Source organism: Lissotriton helveticus, chromosome 8 (genome assembly GCF_964261635.1).
Source record: "Lissotriton helveticus chromosome 8, aLisHel1.1, whole genome shotgun sequence".
Taxonomy (NCBI): Eukaryota; Metazoa; Chordata; class Amphibia; order Caudata; family Salamandridae; genus Lissotriton; species Lissotriton helveticus.
The window spans coordinates 277,848,822-277,869,340 of NC_136069.1; the positions used below are offsets into that span (position 1 = coordinate 277,848,822).

At 46.7% G+C, this 20,519-nt stretch overlaps 1 protein-coding gene across 1 annotated transcript in view; it reads right to left on the reverse strand.

Annotated features, from left to right (window-relative positions):
* Nucleotides 1-20,519, reverse strand: part of CWF19L2 (CWF19 like cell cycle control factor 2) — a 1,282,529-nt gene that overhangs the window by 898,463 nt on the left and 363,547 nt on the right. The window contains exon 5 of the mRNA XM_078657031.1: nt 16,557-16,676. Within this exon, the coding sequence (XP_078513157.1) occupies nt 16,557-16,676 (120 nt within the window). The remainder of the gene's footprint in view (nt 1-16,556; nt 16,677-20,519) is intronic.

The following is a 20,519-nucleotide window of genomic DNA, read 5'->3' on the forward strand; positions in this document are numbered from 1 at the left end:
AGCTCAGCAGGTTTTGTTGAACTGGCAGGTGTCTCTTGTCGAGGCATATTGTTGTAGACGTCGGTGTTAGGCCGAATTGATATTTATCTTTCATTTGTAGTTTAAAGTTCTGTTTCCAGAGGTTGTAAATTCCATCACTTTGTATTGGTGACTCTTCAAATGTTATGAGTCTTTCTTTCTAAACGTCCTGTATGGTAGTGAGAGCAGAGCATTGGCTACCCAGGAACCCTCGAGGCCTACTATTTAGTATCGGCCACATAGTGTGGTTTGATCAGATCAATGGGGACGAATCTCTTTTCTTTTTTGCCGGCAAGAGGCAGGAGAAGTACTGTTCTTGTTCATTCAACAGCCAGGACAGATACAGGCTTCCTGTATGATGGCCCAAATTCTTTCATATCCTTGATCTTTTCTCTGACCAGATCCCCGACTTTTGGGATCCAGACAGGTCTTGGCGTCAGTGATTTGACTTCCCCAGTGGCGGTGCGTTTTACTTGCACGTTGCTTAGTAGTGCCCGGGATTCATTCAGATCCTGTAAATCAGCCAATAGTTTATTGATATCAAAAGGCTTTTCATCCGCCACTGTGCTTTTATAATCTGGATCAGGTATCCACATTATCGTCCCAAATAGAACTTCGTAAGGAGTGACACTCCCTAGAGAAATTCTTGGCATGTTATTAAGGGATCGTTGGACCCAGTGTAAGTGATTGACCAACTACCACCCGAACGCATACTCTTGCTGTTAAATATTGCTTTAAGTCCCGGTTTTTCCTCTCCACAACCAGATTTTCCTCTGGATGGCATGGAGAGGGGTACCACAATGCTAGACCCAAACCTTCCTTGGCTTCCTTGTAAGCCCTAGAGATAAACGCGGAGCCACAGTCAGAATGTAATGTGCCAACAGCATATGTCCCTATAAAGACTCGTAAATCTTTTACAACAGTTTGAGCGCTGAGGCCATAACCATAGCAATCTAGAGCATGAATCCACTGCCACCAAGATATAGTTGTAAGCCCCATCCGAATGTAGGGGGGCCACAGTGGTCCAAATAGACGCAAGCGAGTGGTCTGTCGGATATTAGCAGTGGTGTCTGTGCTGGACGCGCCACGGTGGAACCCTTCATCTGCTGGCAGATGTCGCAATTTAAGACAAAATTCTTTGTTTTTTTAGTTAACCCAGCCATATGCAAATCAATCTTGACCCTGTTACCCATGGGAACAGTCAAGCCTGAACTGCCAGGCCAGGTCCTCCCTGGAACGGAGACCAGCGTCCACAGGTCCAGAAATGAACTGAAGTGGTGGTGTCTGAGGTCCAGTATTTATACACAGTTGTGCCACTGAAGAGGGAAGTAGCTTCTAGAGGCATGTCTTTGAAGTGCACATGTGCCCTGCCTTTCTGGCCCTGACTTCAGACTAAGCACTGGGTGGGGACAAGACACAGTCCATTTAAGTATAAGTGGGGCTGGGTCCAGCTCCTCCATCCCATCCTGCCAGAGATGTCCCATCCAGTCACACCTAAGCTCCCCATTGTGTGAAGCTGTCTAGGAGTAATATAAGAAGTCAGCAAAAACAGAAGGTCTGAATGGTTAGGGGGAAAACAACTCCAAGGATGCCAGGTCTAGCACCTGCTTTACATATGCACTGCAAAATAGCTCATACACAATTTTGGGGGTGTTCTTCAGGACGGTAAAAAGATTGCTCCGAACCTTGCCAAGGAGGAACGGCCCATCCGAATGGCAATGGCTACCCATCAGAGATCTGTCTATGATGGCGGCATAGCATTAATAAATGTCCATAGATACTATGACAAAAACAACAGTTGATGGACAGAATGCAGAACAAAGTCATACATTCACCCCAGTGCAGAGATCTCGGCCTAAATCCATTGTTTTTTGCTCACCATGCCATTCCAGTTTGAAGCCAGCCATATGCAAATCAGTCTTAACCCTGTGCCCCATGGGAACAGTCCAGCTTGAACTGCCAAGCCAGGTCCTCCCTGGACTGGAAACAAGATTCACAGGACCAGTTTCGGGCTTTGAGCCCTCATCAGCCAGGATAGCTTGATTCCAGTGGCATGGAGAGAATGGGACTCACGTCTGAGCATACCCGTCCCACTCGGGGTGACAAATGCAAAAACCACAGTACAGAGATCTGGGCCTAAATCCATTGTTTTTTGCTCACCATGACATTCCAGTTTCAACCCAGCCATATGCAAACAGTCTTGACCCTGTGCCCCATGGGAATAGTCCAGCCTGAACTGCCAAGCCAGGTCCTGCGGTTGGTTACAACTGCTGGGCAAAAAGGGTGTCATTTTTCACGTATTATTTGCCCTACTTTTAAAATTGACAATTCAACTAAATTACTTCATAAAACATTTAGCTGGCCCCCAGGTACAGCACATTTCTGGCAACTGTGTAGGAAGCTGCTTTGCTTGTCTAGTCTCTACAACTTCTTAAACTCTATAGTTAATTATCCTCAAGTAATTTTTTCTCGTTCCTTTCTTTCATAGCTTCTCCCCTAAACATTGCCTTGAAGGAACCACATCTGACTATATGAATTGCATCACCTTCAAAATTGAGCTAAAAACACTTCTTTTCTGGGCTAATTCCTGTTTTTGTATCAGATCTCTGAAATAAAATATCCTGGATACTTCTCCAATGTGATGCAGGTTTTGCTCCCTGTTTCTGGTCCAACAGTATTTTCACATGAGCTCGATCTGATATAAAGATATGTGCCATGTCTGCTGAATGAAGTATATCCATCAAACCTTGGATCATGAAGAAGTAATCTATTCACTAGTATTTGCTAAGTACAAGTCAGAAAAATTGCGTAAATGTGGGAGGAACCAAGCCCTTCTACTGCAGAGTCTGACATAATTGTCTGGCAACAGCTGCGCTGTCAAGCCAGAATATAACAAGCATTGGCATAGCCAATAGGTCTCGCTTTTGGGACCTTATGAGTGTTTAGCCATGTAACAGTTGATGTTGTTGGAGGATATTGTGCTGCATAACGGCGAGCTGTGAACCTGATAAGTGTTAGGACTGTGCGCTGGGGCAGGGGGGGAAGCACGGCGAGCTTCGAACCTGATGATAAGTGTTAGGACAGACCGGGGGGCAGGGGGGTAAGCACGGCGAGCTTTGAAACTGATGATAAGTGTTAGGACAGAGCGGGGGGCAGCAAGGGGTATGCATGGCGAGCTTTGAACCTGATGATAAGTATTAGGACAGACCGGGGACAGGGGGGTACGCACGGCAAGCTTTGAACCCGATGATCAGTGTTAGGACAGAGCGGGGGCAGTGGGGTAAGCGCGGCAAGCTTTGAACCGTATGATCAGTTTTAGGACAGAGCGGGGGGCAGAGGAGTAAGCACGGCGAGCTTTGAACTGTATGCTCAGTTTTAGGACAGAGCGGGGGGCACGGGGGTAAGCACAGCGAGCTTTGAACCTGATGATAAGTGTTAGGACAGAGCGGGGGGCAGAAGGGTAAGCACGGCGAGCTTTGAACCTGATGATAAGTGTTAGGACAGAGCGGGGGCAGAGAGGGTAAGCACGGCGAGCTTTGAACCTGATGAAAAGTGTTAGGACAGAGCGGGGGGCAGAGGGGTAAGCACGGCGAGCTTTGAACCTGACGATAAGTGTTAGGACAGAGCGGGGGCAGGGGGGTAAGCACAGCAAGCTTTGAACCTGATGATAAGTGTTAGGACAGAGCGGGGGCAGAGGGGATAAGCACGGCGAGCTTTGAACCTGATGATATGTGTTAGGACAGGGCAGGGGCAGGGGGGAAGCACGGCAAGCTGTGAACCTGATGATAAGTGTCAGGACAGAGCGGGGGCAGGGGGGTAAGCATGGCGATCTTTGAACCTGATGATAACTGTTAGGACAGAGCGGGGGCCGGGGGGTAAGCACGGTGAGCTTTGAACCTGATGATCAGTGTTAGGACAGAGCGGGGGGCAGGGGGGAGTAAGCACGGCGAGCTTTGAACCTGATGATAAGTGTTAGGACAGAGCGGGGGCAGAGGGGGTAAGCACTACGCATTAAGGGTAAAGTGGCCGCTTCTATGACATACCTAAAGCTGCTGGTTGAGAAGCTTGCAATGGACCCAGCCTCCCTTCCCCTCCCCTCCGAAAAGGGGGGTGGGGGGGAGAAGGAGGGGGGAGAAGGAGGACAGAAGAGCTGCAGAGCGAAGCTGCTGGCAGACTCTGACCTTGAAGCCTAGAGTTGGGGGCCAGAGGAGCGAGCAGCCCAGAGTAGAAAGGGAGACAGGGACACTTACTTTCAAGAAATGTAATGCACTGTTGATGCCCTATTGACAAACTTCCACGGCATGAATAGTGGTGAGGCTTGCAAACAGGAGCAGTTTTCTTCCTTCCTGTCCAAAGGGAGGGGTCGAGAGGGTTCAACCTTGGAGATAAGGAGAATGGAATGCAGAGGGAGGAGAGAACAGCCAGGGCCTGTGACCCATGACGATAGAGGAAAGCCATATGGCGCCTCTGCTCGTAAGCGCGTGCCCACCCACATGCACGCAAGCTCTAGGCCACAGTGGTAGCATTTTCTGAAGCCCTTACTGAAAGTCTCACCAGAGCACAGCGCATGCGCTGCTCTAGGCTCGACCTAAAAAGGAGATATCTTGTGCAACATAATGCTGGGCACGACCAGCATTCTTGAGACCCTGGCCAACCAATAATCTCCCTAACCCTCTTGATATCAACCCAGTTGTCTATCCTCCCATTGCAATTCTATCTAATGGGGCAGCCATGCGAGAAAGTCCTACGAGATTCTCTCTCCTGACGTACCCTCCATGTGTTTTCCTAATGTGGTCTTAATTAATTTATCTTCGGCTACCCTGGGCACATATTTATTTATATGAGAGATAAGAGTGTGACCCACTTTTATTTGAACTTTGATATATCATTTCTGAGGGTCCCTGGTCAGCCCAATTCCCTTTCATTTCTACATTTTGTTTGCATAGTATTGTCACCTTACCGATTTGGAGGGAGCCTATGACCTAGATTTCATTCAAAATTGAGCCTTGCATAAAAGATGGGTTCCCTGCAGGAGTAGAAGATCAGGAGAATGATGAAAGATACTATTCCAAACCTTTGTTCTCTTAATGGGAGAATTCAAACCATTTTACATTAAGTGAGACCAAGTTGAATATTACAGCTCCTTGGCATATGGCTGGTTTTACTTTGTTCATTAGTTGCAATTAGAGTATTTTGAGAGCCCCACAGATCTAACAATGTTGATATAACCAAAATAAGTGTTGTACGTATCTTCCTAAACTCATCCTACAATACAGTAACATCAACAGTAAACAGCATGGTGTGGCACAGGCTCAATTTCTCAGGTCTAACACCATGTTTATAGAAGGCGCCAAGCCAGCAATCATCAAACAAGCACTTGACTCAAATAGATCCAATTTAACTTCATGCCTCAGGTCACACTTTTCACCCTGCTTTTTCTTCTGTTTTTAACTATGGAAATTACTCCCACCCCTAATCCGTGCCTTCCCAATGTTCACATGAAAGTTAAAATGCATCTGCCCTAGAGACATCTTTTCTTTCTTCTGCCTTATATGCTTATCAGCAATGCTATTTATATTTACAAAGATGGTTAATCGCATTCTCTTTGTCTTAATTGCCATATTTCTTTGTGTCTGGTGATCCAACTCCAACTATTCTTTTATCTCGAAGGGATGAAAGAGGTAGCCGAGTGGATGACGACCAGCCGCCTGAAACTGAACTCGGACAAGACGGAGGTCCTCATCCTGGGCTCCTCACCCTCCGCCTGGGACGACTCCTGGTGGCCTCCCGCCCTGGGCACCGCACCCAAACCGACAGACCATGCACGCAACCTGGGCTTCATCCTGGACTCCTCCCTCTCCATGACCAGGCAAGTCAACAACGTCTCCTCGGCGTGCTTCAACATCCTACGCATGCTACGTAAGATCTTCTGGTGGATCCCCACCGAGACCAGGAAGACCGTCACCCAGGCCCTCGTCACCAGCCGACTGGACTACGGCAACGCCCTCTACGCCGGTACCACCGCCAAGCTCCAGAAGAGACTCCAGCGGATCCAGAACGCCTCAGCCAGACTCATCCTCGACATCCCACGAACCAGCCACATCTCCGGACATCTGAGAGACCTTCACTGGCTCCCCGTCAACAAAAGAATCACCTTCCGCCTCCTCACCCACGCACACAAAGCCCTACACGACCAAGGCCCGAGCTACCTCAACAGCCGAGTCAACTTCTACGCTCCCAAACGCCACCTCCGATCAGCCAACCACGCCCTCGCCGCCGTCCCCCGCATCCGAAGAGCGACTACGGGAGGAAGGTCCTTCTCCTACCTGGCCGCCAAGACCTGGAACTCCCTCCCTCCCGACCTGCGCCTGACCCAAGACCACCTCTCCTTCAGGAAGAAGCTGAAGACCTGGCTGTTCGAGCAGTAGCGGCACCCCCCCCCCTCCCCCCAGCGCCTTGAGACCCTACGGGTATGTAGCGCGCTTTATAAGTGTCACTGATTGATTGATTGATTATCTCCATCAAACCTTGCTTGCCCAAGTCCATTGTGCTCTTTAATAGTGTAGAAGCATCTTATAGTCTCAGGATCCACAGATGCTCCTCCAAATCGGTCATGAGATTTTTTTAGAGTTGTAAATCGTGAATTGAAGGCCTTTTGGAAAGACCTACCAATGTTTAATGTGTTCTTTGTGCAATGCTTGACTATGGGTCTTCGTTTTTTCTCATCTTGGAGAGATGATGTTGCACTGCACTAAAGATGCAAAGTCCATGCTAGCCTCATACTGCAAATGTTCCATTTGTCTCACCTTTCTTATGTTTTCCTCTTTTTTCTGTATTCTGACAGTTTCACTATGAAGTCCCTAGGTCATGCTGAGGAGTCTTTCAAATTCCTCCCAACTCTACGGGCTTTCTCAATTACTATGTTTAAGTCTTGATTATGCCGCAGAGGACAGTCTCCTTCTGTCCCTTCTTTCAAGGTACGGGCTCAAATGTTTTCCCTCTACGGCCCGTTCTCAAGGTTTAACACTCATCACAATAATTAAAAGTTCAATATTCTTGTTGTCTCAGACAAACAAAAGTTTAACACTTTCCAAGACGACATCACTGATGTTCATGCTAAAAGCCAACTCCATCTAGTACCTCTCACCCTGGAGGAGCTCAGCAGTACCAACTAGGACACATCACCATTATTCAGAACACAGAGTGCATCCTTGAAAACCTGAAGTACTGTTGTCCCTGTATTAAATCTCGGTTAAAAGATGGAATGGTAGAGGCCAAGAAAGTTATGGGATGTGGACTGCTGGTGAGGAAACCACTGCATTTCCATTTTTTCCCCAGGAATTGCAATTTGGATAATGGTCTGAGATTAAAGAAACCTTTCAGGTTGAAGTTGACTTTTTGAGAGGTGGAGTAATTTTATCCACTTTGAGGGCTGCAATTTTTTATTGTTTCAGATAAAGGTTAATGATATTGAAAAATTGAGGAAAGTTCACCAGAGAGATCTTTATAAGTGGCTGTTCTGAGATAGAAACTTCCAGTTGTTAAGAGGGCTTGGGCTTAATGTCGGAGCGTATATACCGTGTGTCACTGATTTCTTTTTTTTGTTTTAAAAATATATATATTTTTATTGGGTTTTTTAAACAGACACAGATTAAAGTTAATATTTAAACAGTTCATATTGTCCATACAGGGTAACAACCTGTTCGGCTTAGATGCCGGGGCACAAGGATTACAAAGGTTTGAATGACCCTGGTAAAAGTATCATAGAACATAGAACATATATCCCAAGGCGCTTTGGTCTGGGGATTCGGTCGGGCTGTAGTGGGTTGTGAGGTTTACCGGCCCCCTGTCTCATTGTCTACTCTGGGGTAAAGTAAAGAAGGGGGAGAGAGAGGTAAGATTCTAGGGGGGAGGAGATGGTGGGGGAGTCCTTCTCTGAGTGGGGGAAAAGGTGTTGGGTTCCGCAACTGCTATTACCCAGTCCCTTCAAGGTGGGTCATACGGGTCTAGGAACCTGACAAGGGAAGCCCACATCCCCCTATTGGGGTTTCGCCATGGTGTGCTATGTAGGGCTGTGTGGTCGGCTGCTCTCAAGAATATCCCCCAGTTGAGCCATCCCTTGAAGGTGGCTTTGGAGGTGTCTTTCCAGTTGGTGAGGACTATTTTAGCTGCCGCTGTTAATAAGAGGTCGAGGAGGATCCTGTCGTGTTGCGAGCGTAGGTCAGTTTGGTATAAATGCGGTGGTAACTGAGGAGAACTCTTCTTTAAGTGTGCACCCTAAGGCTTTGTTAATGAATTTAAATACTTTGTCCCAAAAATGTTTAACCTTTGTGCAAGATAAGGTGTGCTAGGTCCCCCTGTTCTGTGTCACAGTTCCAGCATCGATCGTGTTCTCTCAGGCCCATGGCCGCTAAGCGGGCCGGGGTCCAGTAGATTTTGTGAAGCAGCCAGAATGTTGTCTGGGAAAGCACCAGGGAGACCATATTTTGCGCTGGGGCAGACCAGAGGGTGTGTCTTTCTTGTTCGATCAGGACGGTGCCTAGCTCAGCCTCCCAGTAATTGGTTGTTGTGTTGTTAAGCTTGGAGGCTATGGGGCGGAGAAATTTATAGATATGGGAGACTTGGTGGCCCACTTTGTTCAGGTTCTCCATATACTAGAAGATTGAGGGTTTGTGTTTGGCTATATTTGATTTGGTTAGGCAAGTTCTGATTTTAAGGAAGCTGTAGAGTTCAATGTCTGGTAAGTTGTACCGTGTTTGTAGCATGTTGAAGGTGAGGGGCATAACCCCCTCTTCTAGCTGGGATGGGAATGAGATCCCTACTCTTTTCCATGCGTCTATGGTTAGGGGTTTCCCTCTATATTTTATTTTTGAGTTTCCCCACAGCGATATCCAGTGTGAGTTTTTGATGCTGTGTTTTAGTTTTTGATCTACCTTGATCAAGGCGAGTCTGGTGTTTTTGAATATAGGGCTTATGTTTTGCGACTGTTTGTTTGCAGTGAGCAATGTTAATGGGTCGAGGTTGTTAAGTATGGCCTTTTCCATCCTAAGCCAGACCGGCGTGTAACTCTGGGTGGGCCGAATCCAGTAGATCCTCTGTCTCGCTATAAAGGCCGTCTGGAATGTTCTTAAATCTGCCAGGTTTAGGCCTCCTACCTTTTTATCTTGTTGTAATTTCTTTAGGGCTATTCTCGTTTTTTTGTCTTGCCAAACGAACTTGTTTAGTAATTTGTCCATTTTGCGGAGGAAGTCGGCGGTCAGTGTAAGTGGGAGCATTCCCGACAGGTAGTTGATCACTGGAGTGATCATCATCTTAATTGTGTCTATTCTCCCCCATCAGGATATACATTTGAAGGACCAGGCATCCAAGAGCTTTTTTATTTTTCCTAGAGTTACTTTCTCATTTTGGTCAAGTGTGGATTTGAGGTCTATTTGAGTTTACCTTCTAACATGCACGTAAAAATGGTACATTTGTATATAGCGTTTGCCACTGCAGTTGTGTTGTTTTGTGGCGTTATAAATGGGTACTAAATGTAATGACACTCGGTAATTCACAGCGCTATTTCGGCAGCTTGAGAAGAGCCACACCCACTCTTACAACTAAACAACATTGCGCGCCTTCTTGCCCATTCTCCATGCTGGCACTACACAGAAAATGGAGCTATTAATACAGAAAGTCATACCGAATGTCCTTGCCTGTGCTTTTTATCAGAGGAAGGCATAGGTATGAAGAAGGAACGATCATTCGCCAGCGCCATGTCGAAACAATAAAACAACAACAACAGAACTGAGACCCGACTGTGTACAGTACAGTTAACAACTTAAAAATAAAAACTTATGTAGTCACTAACTCCCTGACTCATCAACACACACAGAGAGATTGAAGAAGACTCTGACACACAGGAGTGACACGACAAAAGGTGGCACAAGGTCTCGAGACCTCAACTCTAGTCTCGTGACTGAGTGACTCTCACTACTCGTGTGGGTGGCACAGCGCACCAGACGCGGTAACGTGCCGACAGCGCAGAGAAATGGCCAATCACCACTGCATGGTTCGCATAAGCCACAGTGACTGCTCTCAGCCAATCCTGGCGCTGAATTAGCAGCGCCACTGCGCCAGGATTGGCTAAGAGCAGGGTTACTGCCTGCCCATAATCAGACCCAGGGGCCGGGTCATTCGCACTGTGATTCGCAATAGGGGAGGGAGGAGGGAAGAAACTGTAATGTGGGCATGCGCGGGCCAGTACTAAAAATACATAGCCCAAAAACTGACATGCGCACACTGCAGTTAGCGCTGTTTGTGCTGCACTGTCAATCACTGGCGCAACCCCGCCCCCACACCTTCTGCGATGTCGGACTTGTCCCGAAGCTTATAATTGCCGCAGACCGTGCGCTCACGCTCAGATTAGACTCAAGATATTTTTATTATTTTGATGAATCCTAGGAATAGGAATCCTATTCCTGCCTGAATGATAGCATGACGGTTGTCCATGGCTAGTGGGGCAACGCCCCAACGCCCCCAATGGACGCACCGCCACTGTTGTAGGGAGAATTGTTCTGAGATCCCCCGTTGATAGCTAGTTGCGCCTTGGGATTTCTAGAGGCTGGAACGATAAGCAGCCTGTAATGAAAAGAGGAAGGTTGACCAGGCAGTGTATTTTTGAGTAAAACATGGCAATCATCGCAAACTATGGCACTTTTTCTAAGAAGGCAGTCATGTTGGAAGAGAAGCAAGTTAGCGAGCAGTGCGAAAGGGGATTTCGGTAGTATTTGGGATATTGGGGTGACTTTCAGCAGATGTGACTTGGTTTTGACAAAATTCACATTATGTTTGGGAAGTATATGCACTCTTCTTTAGCTTGTTAGTACTTACAATATTTCTGTCCCAATCATTGAGGAAAAGACTAAGGGCCTAATTACGAGTTTGGCGATCCATTGAACCACCAAACTTGGTTCCTGGACCGTCAGATTGGTGGTCCACCCGCCAAATTACGAATGCGGCAGTGGGATTGCCACAGGACTGCCACAACCGCCGGGGACAGCGGTGGTGTGTCGGTTAGAGGCTGCTGCAGCACCACCGCGCAGTATAGCAGTTTCATCAACGTCACCGTTTTCATGGTGGTGAGGCCGCAATGAAAACTGTGGTGGTGAGGAAACAAAGGGGGCCCTACAGGCCTCAGGGCCAAGTGGTGCCTGCAAAGGGGCACATGTTGTGCAACCCTGTATAAAGTCACCGCCTTTCTTGCACAGCATAGACTGCAATCCCTGCCATGCAGGAACGTGCTTTGGGGTTTCCATTGCAGTGCTTTTTTAATAGGCACCGCCGTGGGAATGCCAAAGGGCCACCTGGTAGAGCACGATAATACTCGTAATCTGGCGGGCAGTCGAATTTGGCGGTCCTGGAGCAGGGCGCTGGCGTGGTGGCCCGCTCCAGGACTGCCAACCTCAAAATCAGGCAATAAGTTTATTCAACAGGTAGCTGTGTTTTCAGAAGATAGGTTATCCTAGTCCATTGCAAACAATTTGAAAGGCAGCTGTACAAAAAGGAGGCAATGATAATCATGTGCAGATTCACCAATTGGATAGTCCTATAGTAGGACTAATGGACAGAGGTCTACTAAACACCTAGGGCCTGATTACAATTTTGGCGGTGCAGGTGCGGGACCGCCACGCTGCCGCCCTTCTCCTGCACCGCCAAACCTGTGTGTATACCGCCCGCAAGATTATGACTTTTGTAGTCACCAGCGGGCGGTTATTTGGCATTCTCACAGCGGTGCCTTTGAAATAGGCACCACATTGGGAGAGTCAAAGGCAGTACTTGCACAGCATGGTGCAATCCATGTCATGCAGGTACTGGGGTGCATGCACACATGGGGGCAACAATATGTTCCCTCCTGCATGCACCCTAGGACTCAGAGGCAACTAGGGGCCTGTAGGGCCCCATTTGTTTACTCTCCACCACGGTTATCATGGAGAAGGAACCACCATGAAAACCGTGGTGAAGAGGAAACTCGTAATATGCTTGGCAGACCCACCAAGATTATTGCAGCATCAAGACCACCGCCAGGGATCTCTGGTCCCTGGCAATTGTGGCAGTCCAATGGCGGTCCGACTGCCCAACTTTCGATAGGGCGGACGGACCGCCATGCGGTGGTGCCTGGACAGCTGCGCCACAGTGAGTCTGGCAGTCCGTGGACCACCAGAATCATAATCAGGCCCCTAATGTTTAATGTAATTGAAAACAGCCCCCACCTAAGATGGCCAGTGAGTTTACTCTTAACGGGGGGAACATTAACTTCCATAAAAATCACCTTAAGCCTGAGGACATAACAAAAAACCTGGAGGGGTGTTACTGTGGCACGTTTTAGCTGTACAGACTTGTTTTTTGCCACCATTTTATTTGATCCCATTAACTATAGTCTTAAGAATAATATTTTGAATCCAACGTAGGAGCTGCAGTGAAAGGAGAAAAAAAATGTCTAATCTCCTTTAAGATGCAGAATAATTTCTAGTATAACTGGAAGCCATCAGCATACTGAAGTAGCTCTTTATTTGGGTTTTTAATTGCTATTCAATATGTGAACTTGCCTTGATTTACTCTTTCTAAATAAACAGATTGATGCCATTAGCAGGTGTCCGAGCGCAGTTTGAGCTTATAGCTTCTCAAGAATGAAGAAAATCATGTCAAGGAACGGTGGAACTGCTCTATTGCCAAGCCCCATTAAGAGGGGCAAGCTCTTTAATTAAGCTTAATAGAGTGTTCAAACAATGCTGAATTGAATTGTCTATTTCTAAAGCATACAGCTACTCAGAGTGTGTCCCGGTGCTATTATGTATGCCCTAAGGGAGCAGATCTGGGAGTAAAAGCCATAATTCCCTACTAATCTCTGAACGAAAATTTCTTCAATTTCCTTTTAAATTTAGCTTCCTCTGGTATCCATCGGTGGTGATCAGAGAGTTTGTTCCACAGATTTGCTGCTATAACCGTAAAAGAAGCGCCTCCCCTCTGTAGTTTCCGAAAGCGCAGCAAAACGATAAAACCAGCTGAGCTTGATCGCAGCAGTAGGCCTTGATGCAGTCGCTTAAGTACCGAGGTCCCCAGTTGTGGAGGAGTTCAATGTGTTAGGGACAGAGCTTTATATCTAATTCGCTGAATCACTGGCAGCCAGTGCAGTGTAGCTTGGTATACTGAAACCGATTGGCACTTTCGAATGTTGTATAGTAAACTGACCGTAATGTTCTGCATGACTTGTAGGCGCTCAATCAGATATTCCGGGATGCCAAGATATAAGACATTAGCATAGTCCAGCCTGGATAAAATCAGTGACCTGACCACTGTGATTTGGACCTCATATAGGAGCAGGTACAGAAACTTTCTCAGCACGTGAAAGATACAGAAAAAGAACTTCACCACCGCTGACACCTGCAAACTGGGTGTCAAGCAGCACACCCACATTTTTTGCCACTACCGTCAGTGGGGGTGGCGGGGGAACACTTTCAGGCCAGGCCCCCACCCATTCCCGAAGGGCATTTCGTACAAATAATAAGACCTCCATCTTATCTGGATTGCATTGCACCCTATTAGCCCTCAACCAGTCTAGTAGTGCAACCCTGCAGTTAGAAAAGGCAGTCTTTGCCCTCTAAGGCTCCCCATCGTATGTGAGCAGGAGTTGCGTATCATCCGCATAAGAGATGATCTTGATGTTATAAGATTCCACCAGATTTGCCAAGGGGGACATATAAATATTAAAGGGAGTAGGACTAAGGGAGGAGCCTTGCGGCAACCCCCATTTCAACTCTTTACCTCCAGAGGTATATGGTTTCATCCAAATCGCCTGCTCGCGACCGTTAAGGAAACAGCTCAGCCAGCTCAGAGCCCACCACTCCCAAGTGTTTTAACCTGTGCAGCAGAATACGATGGTCCACCTTGTCAAAAGCTGCTGACAAGTCCAACAGCACCAGTGCCACATTGATGCCTGAGTCCAGATTGAACTTGATAGACTTAGAGACCTCCAACAAAGTGGTCTTGGTGCTGTGGCAGGCTCTAAACCCTGATAGCGAGGGGTGAAACAGGTTGTTTTCAGCTAAGGAGGTGGTAAGTTGCTGGTTTACCACCTTCTCGAAAACCTTAGAAGCTGATGGCAGCAGTGAGACTGGCCTTAAAGTTGCTAAACAGTCAGGGTCAGCATTAGCCTTTCCGAGTAACGGAATCACCCTTGCCCTTTTCCAGTTATTGGGCACTATGCTTGACTCCAGGGATTTAGCAAATATTGTCTGATACACTGGGGCAATAATATCCAAGATCAACTTCAGAATATTGGGGGGGGTGTGGGGGGTTATTGGAACCATTGGGGACCCTGGCTTGCAGTTCGAAACTGCCGCCGCTACGTCCTCCACGGATGGAGTAAAAAAAAGTAACCAGTGGGAGATGTTGTAAAATCTTCAGCCGCTGGACCAGTCTGAGTCTTGTTATCCTCTGTCAAGTTCACCTGAATTCTTTATAATTTTCTCCTAAAAAAATCACTCGGGTGCGAACAAAGGGACCGGCTGGATTCCAGGGGTGAGACGTAGCTTTAGAATCAGTAAAATTAGATACAATTTTGAAGATTTCCCTCCCATCATTCTTGGCCTCTTTAATACACTGCGAATAAACAGTGCTGCAGGTTCTCCTGATTTTTGTATGGTAGCCATTTAGAGACCGTTTGTAAATGGCTTTATCAGAATCAGCGTTATGTCCACCGCCACATTCTTTGTAGTTTCTTACACGCAGGCCTTTCCAGGGCTAGCTCCTTTGTAAACCAGTGAGCTGAGAGCACTTTTGTCTTCTTTCTAGAGGATGAGATGGGAGCTACACTATCCCCCCCCACCCCCCCTTTAAGCCAGGCACTAATCGTCCTGCCCCCATCACCAATAGGATCTTGGGTCTAGAGTCCATAAGAATATTCCTTAACTCATTTAGATCAGCCCTGCTCCAGCATCTAGTTTCAAACTGCAGGCGGGGCTCAATTAATCCATCCACCTTCCAAGCAAAAGGCAACAGGAAGTGGTCTGACCAAGGCACGGGAAGAGGACATTCCCCTATAAGAGTAGTATTAGAGAATATCCCATTGATCGTGTGACCAGCGATATGCGTAGGCCCTGTAATAGTTTTCACTAGATTGAAAGAAGCTGGGGACTCCATTTAGCGTTTCGATAATAACAGTGACACCTCTCCCAACTCTAAGTGAATATTAAAGTCTCCGAACAACGTGAAATTAGACCATGAGATGCATTTAGGGGTTAGTACTTCAGCCAGACACGAGATAAAAATCTCCTGTATATCCAGGGGGGGCGATAGATTAAAATCCCAGATAGGCCTCAATCAATGGAGAAGTTAAAGCCCATGGATCCTGCTCCTAAAATCCCATCGGGCTCAAAGCTCTTATATTCATATATTCTCTTGAAAGCTATCGCGACCCCTCCCCACCCCCCACCTTTACCTCCCACCCTGTAAGAGTGCACACATACATAGGCCTCAGTTATGGCCAAGTACAAGTCAGGACACGCATCCTCCTTCATCCAGGTTTCTGTCATAAATACAATGTCCAAAGCTTCCTCCCTTAACAAATCGTACACCTCTAAGGCATGTTTACGTAGGGAGTGGACATTTATTAACATTGCCTTAATTTCCCTTCCCTTCCTACTAGAGTTTCCGCATTGAGAGACCGGCAAGTTCAAGGGGGAGAGGATGAACCCACACTTTTCACATGAGCCACCCTCCCCTACGTCCCCCGGCACAGGCCTAAAATCCTGCAGAGCCCCCCCCCCTTTATACCCATAAGCTCAGTAGCCGTTTAAGCAGTTCCACCATTGTGTTAAAGAAATGTTTAACCAACCATTGCATGGACTGGAAACTAAACTATATAACATCAGGTTGTCTAATGCTGGAACACAAAAGGAGCATTCAAGGTTTGTAAATTTCAGTTCATGAAGTACACAAAATATCTGGTCCCTTGAGTTAATAACTTCTTTAAGTCTCAGTCTGATTTTTGTGGTCAAAATAAACTATGGGATAATGCTGGGTTAGAAAAGTAGAACAAAAGATGGTAAAAGTAGATGTGGGTGTCCAAGCTATGTACAACATGATGTCCAGCCACTATTGTACATCTGTATTCTAGAATCAATAGATTCATGAGGACATCGTGCCAAGTGATTCTATGCAAATATATTTTCTTCTGTTACTTAAATGTGCAGTAAATATACTACCCTAATAAATAATAGCATGGCATGCAAAAGACAGCTTTTCAAGAGCCTCTGCCCCAGACATCATTATCAGATGACAGACGAAACACATCAAATAAAGAAAATAACTGTGCTAAAAACTGAAAATGAGCTGTCAACCACAGGAAAATGAGACGTTTAAGGCACAGTAATAGTTTGTGTTTACATTTTAAAATCATAAAGTTTGTGAGAGATACCTTCAACTTCTCTACTGTAACACAGTCAAAGGTCTGACTATTGAAACCATGATATCACATTAATTTAAACAAATTGCAATACCTGCTCAATAGCTTGAAATTTTTCCTTCTCCAGTTCTTTTTCCTTCTGTTTTTCAGCTCTGATTGAGGCAACTGATGTAGTTTTCATTGACATGAAGTCTAATGTCATCCAGTCATCCCTCTGAAACAAAGTAAAGTGGATTTAGGCAACTGAAAATAACACTATCTCAAACCAACAAGTTAATTATCGAAGGTAAAGCTCTTTCTGGTGGATACTCTATTAGGCCTAAGATTCCTCATCTTATGAATACTCCAGGTGTCAGGCTGGATATGGATATTTATTTCTCAGCAAATCTCACACACCAGTAGATGGCATTGAGCGGCTCCGCATTGCTCTGCGTGACATGGAAGGGATGTAGGGTCATACATAACCATCACCTCTGCACATCAACATCAGTTTCTTTGCGATATCCGTCTGAGCTGTCACACGAGACCTTTATTAATCAGTTTTGACAGCGGAAAAGATGGACAAAAGAAGCGTACTCCACAGAACAAGGAAGAGGGAGGGTCGGTGAGGAACCTGGGGTTAGAGTCACCAGAAAGAGCATATCCTAAGGTGAGTAACTTGGTCTTCTGATGGATACTTCAAACCGCAGCTCCATCACCTTGTAAACAGGTACCAAGGCAGTACCTCACCAGGTGGTGGTTTTATGTAATGCCCAAGAAAGAAGTCATTCAAAACTGAACGGGTCAGTCACGCCTGGCTATCCAAACAGTAGTGTTTCTTGAACGTGTGAACTGACTGCCACATAGCAGCCTTGGAGACTTGCTCGCCAGCGCAGTAGTAGCAGCCTTGGGTCTGGTGGAATGAACCCACAGGCCTTCCAGGGGCTGTTTCTTGGCTAATCCATAGCAGATCTTTACACAATACATTTAGAGACGGCCCATTTTTGCTTTGCTTTTCCCATCTTAGTCCCAAAGCACCCCACAAACAGCTCACCATCCACCCATGGCTCTAAGTGCAATCAATATAAAAGCTTAAGGCTCTCTTAGGGGTGCACACAATGGAGTCTCTTTCCACCTTTGATGGATGAGGTGAAGAAAAGAATGCTGGCAAGGTGGCAGAATGTCAGGCATGAAAAGGCATCACAAATTTTGGTAGGCACGCCACCTTAGTCCTTAGCACTAATTTGTCTGGAAAAAATACGATATGTGCCTTCTAGACAGATAGTGTCTTCGCAGTTAACTCTTGTGACGGGCTGACATGATTGATAGAAGGAACACTACCTCCAGGGTTATTAACCTTAGAGGGCAGCTGTACACTGGTTCTTTTAGAAAAAGCAGCAAAACAGATGATTTACACATAGATGGCTGATCTGGCAAACATACTTAGGCTGATAGGGCCTACAAATAACATTTAACAAGCTGTACAGGTTTGCCATAGGTCCCTGCACTGCTGCTGTGGCGGAAGGTCCTCCTTAAGTGGCAGCCGAATTGGAGGTCTGATGCTCATTGTCAGACGTTCTGTTTAGCACACTCTTCTGGCCTAATCTGGACTACTAAAATGGCTTGCACCCGATCGTTCTTGATCTTCTTCAGAATTTTGGTAAGAGAGATACAGGAGCTCGAGCTTCATTTCAGCTGACAGGAACCTCGGGAGGAATACCTCCTTCAGAACTCCAACATGCAAAAGTTTGGACACTGTACGTTCTTGGATGCGGCAAAAAGATAGATCCACAGGTCTATCCATTGCTGGAAGACACCTGACATCATCTCTAAATTTCTAAGTTCTAATCATGATCCGCGAAGCAACACTGACTGAGTTTGTTCACCCTGGCATTTAAAGATCCTGCCAAGTATTGTGCATTCAGGGAAATGCCAGTTCCAGAGGCTTAGAGCTTGTTGCAGTACCACTTGACAGTGGTGTTGTCCATAAAGAACTGCACCCGTTCCCCCTTAAAGGTCAGATGGAAGGATTTTAATGCCAAATGATCCACTCACAACTCCAACAGATTGATGGGGAGACTGATTTACACCACATTCACGATTGATCTGATTTCTATTTTTCCCAGATGAGTTCCCCAACCCAGCAACAATGCATCCGTCATGACAGATAGCCCTGGGTAGGAGTGACGGGTATAATACTGGCCTAACTGCAGTTGTTCATAGTCTCCACTGACACTTGAACAGAATCTGGCAGGTATCCCTGGTGCTGAGCCCACATAGAATTCAGATCCCACTTTAAATAAATGTAAATGTCGGAATTTGTAAAGCGCACAGCTACCTCCACCGGAGGTGTCCCGGCGCTGTCCGTATACCGCTTAGGAACCCTTCCTGGCTTTCCTGGGAAATGTCCACTCCTGGGCACCCCCCAGGTGCAGCCAGGCATCCCAGCGCTTTTGGGGCCGTTGTGGAGACTAAGCAAGCTATTGCCCAGAGTTGCAGCGTGGGACCCATGATCAAAACAGGTACTGAGGCGAGAATACCCAGTCAGGGGAATTAATGAGTCGGAGACCCGCCGAGGCGGGAATCGAACCCTGGTCCCTGGCCAGAGCTCTGCATCAAGGTCTGCCTGCTCTAACCATTGAGCCACACTTCTCCACATGTGACACCTAGCATGTTTCACCAGAAGGATGTTGAAGGCCAAGAGGTCTCAGACCACCCTCGCTGAGACCCATGGTAAAGGCTAAAACATTGAGATCACAGCCTGAATGTCCTGGACTCCTTGAGGAAGAAGGCCCAGAATAGGATGCAAAGCAAACACAAGGAGATGATGGACGGAGAGCTGAAACTTTTCAGACACTCACACCCAGTCACAGATCTGGGTTGAATCCATCAAAGTTCTTTAGCTCACTTCGCCACACCAGTTCAGACCCAGCTATTTGCAAATCAGTCTTGACCCTGTTCCTTATGGGAACTGTCCAGCCGAACTGCCAAGCCTGTCTTCCCTGGACCAGAAACAAGCATCCTGGGAACGGTTTCGGGGGTAACACCCCTAATCAGCCAGGCTAGCTTGAATCCAGTGGCTAAGTGAGCAAGGGACCCACATCTGGGCATACCCTGCCAACTTAGGGCAAACAAAGCAAACACATGAAGATGATGGATAGAGTGCTGAAACCTTTCAGACCGTCACAGATCTGGGTTATGTTATGTTATTTAAATTTGTAAGGCGCACAGCTACCCCGAGGGGTTTCCCGGCATCGACAGGTAGGGAAAAGAAGAACAAGCAGGGAGTTACTAATAAAATAACCACGTCTTCACTTGTCTATGGAAACTACTATGGACAATTTTCCTCTCGTATAAAGATAGGAAGAGAGTTCCACAGAGAGGGTCCCAAAATAGAAAAGGACCTACCGCCCATCCTGGTAAGTTTAATTCTGGGGATAACAAATTTAGACTGTCCAGCAGAACGCAAAAGACGAAGAGGTGTGTACAGCTGGATTGAAGATTGTAAGTATTTTGGGGCTGTTCCAGCTCAAGGCTTTAAATTAAATACGGTTCTCCACTTCAAGCCAGTGTAGTTTGCGAAGAGAGTCGGTAGCTGACACCATCCTGAGTACCTGACACAGCAGCCTAGCAGCTGCGTTTTGCACCACCTGCAGCCTTTGTATTATAGTTTTATTAGAGCCCAAGTATAGAAAGTTGTTGTAGTCAAGCATAGACGTAATCAAGGCCTGAACCACAGTACGTTGAACAGAGAGTGGTATCATTCATCACATTTTCGTCTACCATCTCAGAATGGTAAAGCAGGTTGCAGCCACCCTAGTGATTCGTTGTTTCAGTGACAGGTGGTCGTCAATGATGCCCAGATTGCAAACTTGATGTACCGGCTGGGGTACAGTGAGTCCATCATCGTTCTTTAGCTCACTTCGCCACCCCAGTTCAGACCCAGCTATATGTAAATCAGTCTTGACCCTGTGTCTCATGGGAACAGTCCAACTCGAACTGCCAAGCCAGGTCTTCCCTGGACCAGATACAAGCATCCTGGGACCGGTTCAACAGACATGGCTAGCTTGAATCCAGT